At 39.9% G+C, this 8,425-nt stretch overlaps 2 protein-coding genes across 5 annotated transcripts; one reads left to right on the forward strand and one right to left on the reverse strand.

Annotated features, from left to right (window-relative positions):
- The first annotated feature begins 3,299 nt into the window (after nucleotides 1-3,299).
- Nucleotides 3,300-4,181, forward strand: LOC110110013 (uncharacterized mitochondrial protein AtMg00810-like). The gene has a single exon (XM_020841293.2). It carries the CDS (start codon nucleotides 3,300-3,302, stop codon nucleotides 4,179-4,181), a length of 882 nt encoding a protein of 293 aa, XP_020696952.2.
- A 987-nt stretch (nucleotides 4,182-5,168) lies between these two features.
- On the reverse strand, nucleotides 5,169-8,195 carry LOC110110035 (GDP-mannose 3,5-epimerase 1). Of its 4 annotated transcripts, none has more exons than XM_020841324.2 (7): nucleotides 8,062-8,195; nucleotides 6,896-7,312; nucleotides 6,644-6,737; nucleotides 6,235-6,364; nucleotides 5,992-6,124; nucleotides 5,680-5,887; nucleotides 5,169-5,587 (listed from the first exon to the last, which is right to left on the reverse strand). In XM_020841324.2, exons 2-7 carry the CDS (start codon nucleotides 7,309-7,311, stop codon nucleotides 5,432-5,434), a joined length of 1,137 nt encoding a protein of 378 aa, XP_020696983.1. In that variant the 5' UTR covers nucleotide 7,312; nucleotides 8,062-8,195; the 3' UTR covers nucleotides 5,169-5,431. The 4 variants fall into 4 exon arrangements, with proteins under 4 accessions (XP_020696983.1, XP_020696981.1, XP_020696979.1 ...); XM_020841322.2 differs by having other exon boundaries at nucleotides 6,896-7,318; nucleotides 8,062-8,172; XM_020841320.2 differs by lacking the exon at nucleotides 8,062-8,195 and adding an exon at nucleotides 7,887-8,039 and having other exon boundaries at nucleotides 6,896-7,318.
- Nucleotides 8,196-8,425: the final 230 nt, after the last annotated feature.

Below are 8,425 nucleotides of genomic sequence, written 5' to 3' on the forward strand. Positions count from 1 at the left end.
CTAGCATATATAAACACTTGTACACAGCCCTTTGAAGATATCAAATAGATCATTTCTCTGTTTTCCTTCTTGCCTATTATCTGCTGTTCTCTTTGAGTTCTGTCCGTGAGATTCAACATGATATCAGGAGCGGCTTGATTTCCGGGGCGAAAATCCCTCATGGCTACATCGGCTTCCACTTCGTCAACCACGGCAGCAACCTCAGGTGCTCCGATCGACAAATTTTCTCTCTATCCCTCTCTCAAATTCATTATATCCAACCTCAAATCCCTGGTTCCCCATCACCTCTCATCGGAGAACTATCCGATTTGGCGGAATCAAATCTTGAAGCTCTTCAAGGAAAATGGCTTCGAGGCATTTCTTGAATCTTCTCCATTATCGGCTTCCTTCCAGGGTGATCACGAACAAGAAAATAATGTCCTAACTTCGTCTCCAACAACAGGATCCTCACTGATCAGAACCTGGCGGCGGCCATCTGTTCAACAATATCAGCTCCCGTACTACCGTACGTTATGCATCTCGAGTCTACGTTCTAAATTTGGCAAGCGCTTCAAACTCGGTTCCAATCATCAAACCGATCTAAGGTGATCCAGCTCAAGAACGAGCTTCACAATATCTCTATGAAAAACATGTCTATGCAAACCCATCTTGCTGAAATAAAGAAACCAGTTGATAATATTGCTTTCACTGGCTCAACCACTGACACCGAAGACATCATTTTACACATCATGAATGGCTTACCGCTACCCTATCAATCCTTCAAAACAACCATTAGAACAATGCAAAATCCTCTTACACTCGACAACCTGTACGCTCTTCTGATGCCCAAACTGCCCTCTATACCAACAGAGGTCGTGGACGTCGTGGCCGTGGCAGGACTTCTCAATACAACAGCACACTCAACAAATATGGCTCCAAATCCTCCCTTATTTGTCAAATTTGCTTGAAACGGAGACACACCGCGGACATTTGTTGGCACCGTTATAACGCCAACTATACCCCGTCAAGAACTCAACCGGACAACACCAATGCTTTTCTTGCTACCACTTATGCGACAACCACGGACTGGTACTTAGATTATGGAGCATCATCGCATATGACAAACCGTTCAGAAAATCTTGTCCAAGGTTCGGTATATAATGGCTCCGATCTGGTAATGGTGGGAGACAGAAGATCTGTTCCCATTGCTCATTCGGGTATGGATCTCCTACCCACACCGGATCGTAAGTTGTTACTCTCTATCTTGCTTCATATTCCATCCATCTCCCACAACTTGCTTTCTATTTCTAATCTTGTTAAAGAAAATCAAATTTCTATAAAGTTTACACCTAATGGCTTTGTCTTTAAGGACTTGCAGACTCATAGAATTCTTCTCAAAGGTCCATGTAGAAATGGGCTATACCCTCTTACTCTCAAGAAACCTCCTCCTCAGCAGCAAGCTATGTCAGCCGTCCACAAGACCACCATCAACTGGCACCAACGGCTCGGGCATCCTCATCAGCGCATTCTCCAATCCATCTCACATACAAATCCTGAGCTACATATACATCATACCTATAATAATTGTATCTCTTGTAAGACTTGCAAAAGTCACTAATTACCATTTGAACAATCTGTAAATCGAGCAACTAAACCTCTTGCTCTTATACACTCTGATGTATGGGGACCCTCTCCAGTCTCCTCGCATCAGGGTCTTAGATACTATCTCATAATGGTGGATGATTACTCTCATTTTACTTGGCTATTTTCTTTTATGCTCAAATCTGATGTTACCCAATTGTTTATTAATTTTATTACATTATTGAAAAACAAACAAATCTTCAGATCAAAACCATTCGCACAGACGGAGGTACCGAGTATGTCAACCACACCTTCCAAACTTTTCTTCAATCCAAAGGCATTCAACACCAGCTATCGTGCCCATACACGCCGGAGCAAAATGGCGTCGCCAAACGCAAGCACTGCCATATTCTGGACACCGCTAGGACTCTGCTTCAAACTGCTTCCATGCCGCATTCTTTTTGGCCTGATGCTGTCACCACGGCCGTATATCTCATTAACAGGCTACCAACTCCGACCACTAACAATTTACCTCCCTTCAAATTCATGTTCAACATAACTCCTGAGCACTCGCATCTTAGGATTTTCGGATGCGAATGTTTTCCGCTTCTTCCCCCTCACACAAGAACTAAACTTCATCCTAACTCTACGTCTTGTATTTTCTTGGGCTACAGTGACAATAAAAAAGGTTACAAGTGTCTCAATCGTGAGACTAATCGTATACTTATTTCAAGAAACGTTCAGTTCTTTGTAAATTTGTTTCCGTTCAATCAAACCAACCTCTCCGGTGTGCACCCTCAGTCTGCCGTGCCTGCATCACTGCTTATACCAGTATCTACAATTCAGCCTAACACATATTCCTACCTTCCCAACTCTGCTACATCTCAACAACCTTCCCAACCCTGCATATCAAATAACAACATTACCAGCACATCTACCCTGTCCTCAGCTCAACCTTCTCCTCTAAACTCTAATCCTATCCACCATCCTATGATCACGAGGATGAGGACTGGCTCGCTCAAACCTATAAGTCGCCTCAACCTTCTTCATCAAGCTGTCCACAGTGACCACTCACCTGAACCAACCACTTATGCAGAAGCAAGCAAATACTTCGACTGGCGTCAGGCAATGACAGCTGAATTCTTTGCTCTACAAAAGCAAGGCATATGGTGTCTCGTTCCTCCGCCTCCCAATGCATCAATCTTAGGATGTTGATTGACGTTCTGCAAGAAATTCAACTCCGACGGCTCCATTGCAAGGTTCAAAGCGCGCTTAGTGGCCCAAGGAAATCGCCAGGAACACGGGCTCGACTACTGCGAGACATTCAATCCGATCGCGAAACTTCCTACCATTCGCATTCTCTTCACCTTAGCGTTGTACCATGGATGGCAAGTTCAACAACTGAACGTCACTAACACATTTCTCTATGGCACTCTAAACGAAACTGTGTATATGCGTCAACCCAAAGGCTTTGAGACGCTATTCATCCCGATCACGTTTGTTGTCTTCGCAAAGCAATCTATGGCCTCAAACAAGCTCCCAGGCAGTGGTACACAACCTTTACAAATCATCTCCTCGACATCAGCTTTTAGCACAGCAAAGCGGATCCCTCGCTTCTCACATTTAAAAAGAATCAAATTTAAATATTTCTGCTTGTCTACGTTGATGATATCCTCATCACCGGCAACGACAAATCGGCCATCTCCGATCTACTTGCCAATCTCAACTCTCAGTTCACAATGAAACATCTCGGTCCGGCAAGACCTTTTCTTAGCATCAGCATACAATCCCTCCCAGATAAGCATTTTCTCTCTCAACCCGCACATGCTCACTCTTTTCTTCAACAAGCAAATTTATTAAATTTCAACCCTCTTGCTAATCCCTCATGTATGAAGCAGCCGACTCAACTCTCACAGGACAATACACTCAAGGACCCCAACACATACCAAAGACTCACTGGAGCACTTCAATACCTTACCATAACTCGGCCAGACATCGCCTATGCCGTCAACATTCTTTTCCAACATATGCATGATCCGGAACCATCTCACATTCATCTACTCAAGAGACTTCTCCGATACATCAAAGGAATGGTACACTTCGGATTATCGATCACCAAAACCAATCTTCATCTTTGCACATTCTCAGATGCATATTGGGCGGGTGATCCCATCACCCGAAAATCAACATCCAAATACTGCACATTTTTTTGCGACACATTGATCTCATGGACAGTTAAGAAACAAACTACAGTATCTAGATCTTCCATAGAATTTGAATACCATGCTCTTGCGGCAGCAACTACGGACATCATTTATCTAAAAAGACTTCTAGCTGACTTTAATATTGGCCATGGCAATCCCGTCTATGTCTATTGTGACAACACATCGGCAATTGCCTTGGCAAATAATCCAGTATTTCATGCTCGCACCAAGCACATCGAAATAGGTCATCGCTTCATTCGTGACTACATTCAACAACATAACATTCGTTTCTTACCGATTAGCACGGTAGACCAACTGGCGGATATTCTAACCAAACCGTTGGCAATGTCCAGATTCAAGATACTAAGAACCAAACTAATGATCATGCAAGATCCGTCAGTTTGCGGGGACTATTAGAACATCAATAATACTAATTATTCTATTTACTGCATTTATATTCTTGCTGTCCAATACTTGCACTACACGTGTAATGTCTCTTAAGACTAGCATATATATAAACACTTGTACACAGCCCTTTGAAGATATCAAATAGATCATTTCTCTGGCCTAGTATCTGCTGTTCTCTCTGAGTTCTGTCCGTGAGATTCAACAGAGGCCCTCACCCCCAGAATTTATCAGACAAACTTAATTTCTCAGAACCCACAATAATTTTTGCCTGTTGATAGATGCCAGAATGACAGAGTACTGCTACAAGAAGATTGATAATCAGTGTACTTTTCTTACTATTTATAAATAAGCTAATTCAGCAGACACCATCCTCTATCGTCCTTTACTTTGTCTAAATTCTAAAGTTTCCAAGACTCCAAGTACTAAATAATTTGAAGATTCAAAGAAACTGTCGTGACATTGACTCTTTTGAGTTGATCCTGATATTTACTTGTTTTTTTAATTGATAATTATCTATCTGTCCATTCTTTACTAATTCTTCAATCAGTACTGGAATAATAGATTTTTCTTCCAGCCCTTACAGCCACAAAAAATTCGCTCAATTTGCATCGAGTGGTGTTGCCCTGGAGAGATTATTATGTGCTGATATCGTCCGGAGACCAACTAAAATGCGCCACGTCAGCGATATCGAGCCGTGGTACCGAGCAAGAGGTGACATGACACATTCTAGTTGATCTCCGAACAGCGTTCAACATCCGCATAAAATAATTTCATGTTGCCCTTGCTAAGCTAAGCTACAATTCATTGCTCAGCAGGACTTCTGCTTGACTATATTGAAGTCAAGCAGCTCATTACAGTTTAACAAATTTCATTCGTTTTTCAGAACAGGAAGCAACCACATGACCCCTCAGTAGGATCTTAAATGAAGTAAATCAACAGTTGTTTAGAAGAATTCAAGCCAGTAAAGCCTTCATCGTAACCAAGAAAATTAACAAATACAGTACAAACAGAAGTTCAAATATATTATAAGAAAAGCATATTGCTACAATATGTTATTAATATTCCAGACTGAATAAAGCAGCAGAATACCATGTTCTACAACTGATCATACCCTTCAGCAGAGAGCCCTAAGAAAACATATTGATGCTTGTGGAAAAAAATTACCAAAAATCAATAACAAAGCTTAAGATACTACTAAACACTGGTACAAACAACATCATAGTTTCAGAAAGCCCTGATCAAGCTCAAAGGTACCAATTTCATTCCTTTCCATCGGCAGCACGAAGAGAGCCTAGCTGAACTGGAGCTTGAGTTCCAACAACCTTTGATGTCCCATAAATCGACAAGTCTACACCTTGTCCTTTCTCTTTCTCAATTTGTTCCTTTATCCAGAAATATGTGATCCTCAGTCCATCCTGCAAAAATTCAAGAAATAATCTCATATGATCATTCCACAAAATTTTCATTTTCAATAGGCAGAAGTGGATGGATTACAAATATAAGTAACCTTCAATTTCATGGTTGGAGCCCAGCCAAGCTTTTCCTTGATCAGAGTATTATCCGAGTTGCGACCTCGAACGCCCTCCGGACCAGGAATGTGATGAATGGGAAGCTTCTTTTCATCGAAGCTGAGGACTATTTCAGCCATCTCATTCATGCTGACCATCTCATCACTGCCAATGTTCAGCGGTTCGTGGAAGTCCGACTTTGTTAATCTGATACAATTTAATTTCTCGATTCAAACTTCAACATTTGTTTACTGATTTCAAACTATATTGAATCCAGGATATGCTAATACAGTAAAATTTCAAGATTTTACCTGAGAACTCCTTCCACACATTCATCTATAAATGTGAAGGATCGTGTCTGGAGCCCATCCCCCCACATTTCAAATTTGTCAGTTGAAGTAATAGCCTTTCTACAGAAGGCCGCTGGTGCCTTCTCCCTTCCACCTAAGGTAAATTATCAAAGTAACATGATAGCATCAGCCTTTAATGTTAATCTTTAAGTTGATCCACATATAAAATTCAAATTTGAATCAAGCAACTGTTCCATATCTCACCCTTCCATGTGCCAAATGGGCCATAAATGTTATGGAAACGCCCTATTCGGCATTCAATACCAAAGTCCTTTGTATAGTGCTTGCACAACTCCTCACTTGCAAGCTTCTCCAAGCCATAAGCATCTTGAGGCTGCAAAAAGTTTATTGGAAGCAAAATTTTTGGTGTAAGATTGAAATCATTCAAAAATCATTTTCTCTTCTGACATATGTGTCTTGTAAGAGTTCATTTGATTAATTGTAGATTAAAAACATAATTAATAAAAAAAAAAAAACTTCATTTTTATGGCATTTGAGTAAGAATTTCCAACCAAATAACTGAATCTAGTCTATTCAAAGTTTTCAAATTTTTGTTTTCTGACTTTAGACAGCCAAAGGATACAGGTAATTTTTGCAGATAGAAACAACAAACCTCAGCTGGCCACGCATCAGACTCCTTCAGGCTCACATTAGTTTCCAACTGCTTGAATTCAGGGTAGATACAAGCACTAGAAGCATAGAAGAATCTGCATCCCAAAATGTTATAAATCATACAATATCAAACCTATGCATAAAAATGTTTTAAAACGCAGAAACAAACGATTTGACATGAATTCAGGTACGAAAAATTATGTAAAATCAAGCAAAAAAAATTTTTTTTTCCCATAGCGTTATGGATAGAAACCTCTTAACGCCATTAATCCTGGCAGCCTCAAGCATGTTGAAGCTGATCATGGTATTGTTGTACATAATCACCGAATGGTTTGATTGAATGAAGCCCATCCCTCCCATATCAGCAGCGAGATTAAAAACGTGATCCACACTTTGAGTAACCTTGAGGCAATTGTCCATAACCCTTAGATCAACAAGATGGAACTCATCGCAGAACATATCCTCAGTCATGTGCTCATTCTTCTTCCAATCGGAGGCGACGATGTAGTGTCCCTCACTCTTCAATCGCCTCGCAATGTGAGAGGCAATGAAGCCACCAGCTCCAGTGATCGAAATACGAAGCTTCTCTGAAGGCCAGTAAGGCTCCCTCTCCAAGTTAGCATAAGTGTGCTCGCCATAGTTGATTCTATTGTTCTCAGTGCTACCCATTCTGAAACTAAGGCGACAAAACAATGGCTTAACTTCTATTTTCACCAGAAGGAAGTGATGCAAGGAAAAAAATAATACTGAACAGGCAACTGTAAATAAATACTTTTAAATTGAAAGAAAGGAACAGGGAAAGCTTAAATTTCACGAGACCTTAGTCATTGCATTAATATGGAGGAATCAAACAAAATCTCAGAACAGGAAAACTCGGAAAAAAAAAAAAAAAGAAATTTTCCTTCAACAAAGTAAAAGATTAAATCTTGAGTGGAGGTGTCGCAATTCTTAATATCTCCGAATAATTCCAGAAAGCATATGGCTTTTTTCATCGACGAATCCATCATAATCGAGAACAAAAACCATAGGTCAAAAAAATGGGTTTACTTGGTTTATTTTTGATGCAACAGAAGAACAAAACAAAAAATACTGCACAAAGATTACATTTTTACCCGCAATTTCTTGCATCAACATCTAGATTAAGAAAAACTCGGAAACGATAGCAAAGAGCGAACAAACATTAAGAGAAAGCGCAAGAGATCAGAAAAGGAAGCCATATAAAAATAAATAAATAAAAAACTTACCTCGGTAAAGAATCTAAAGATGGGAGCTAAGAGAGGAGGAATGGAAAATAAATATGAAGAAGATTCAGGCCCTATGCTTGATCTTAAATAGAAGCGAGAAAGCTGGAACAAAAATAAGAGAAAGCAATTAATTAAACAAATAAAGGGAAATAAGAAAAACGTTGTTTTGCCATGCCTGCTGGCTTTCGCGTTGGAAACCACGGCCGCATCCCAATGGAGACGAAGTGGCCGCGATGCTGTGGCACCCACAAACAAACAAAAAAAAAAATAAGTTTTTTTTTTTTCTTTATGAACAATAATAATAATAATAATGAAGGCTCCTCCTGCGCATCCCGGAAAATATCGTTGGACTCACGTGTATGTTTTGACACCGAATACTTTCTCTTTTCAGATTTTTTTCTTTTTTATAAATAGCTACGGTGAATGGTGATTGGATGCTAAGGGTATCTCTAATGGAAAAACTCATTTTTTATTTCAAAATATAATAAAACTTCAAAATACATAAATTCATCTACAAAAGAACTATATTTCTCTGTTCT

Source organism: Dendrobium catenatum, unplaced genomic scaffold (assembly GCF_001605985.2).
Source record: "Dendrobium catenatum unplaced genomic scaffold, ASM160598v2 fragScaff_scaffold_133, whole genome shotgun sequence".
In the NCBI taxonomy this organism is placed as follows: Eukaryota; Viridiplantae; Streptophyta; class Magnoliopsida; order Asparagales; family Orchidaceae; genus Dendrobium; species Dendrobium catenatum.

Coding starts and splice junctions, on each gene's coding strand:
- LOC110110035 (XM_020841324.2), bottom strand. CDS start 7,311: ATGGGTAGCACTGAGAACAATAGAATCAACTATGGCGAGCACACTTAT. Junction 6,738..6,895: donor AGGATTAATGGCGTTAAGAG/GTTTCTATCCAT, acceptor TTTGGGATGCAG/ATTCTTCTATGCTTCTAGTG. Junction 6,365..6,643: donor CTGATGCGTGGCCAGCTGAG/GTTTGTTGTTTC, acceptor AACTTTTTGCAG/CCTCAAGATGCTTATGGCTT.
- LOC110110013 (XM_020841293.2), top strand. CDS start 3,300: ATGAAACATCTCGGTCCGGCAAGACCTTTTCTTAGCATCAGCATACAA.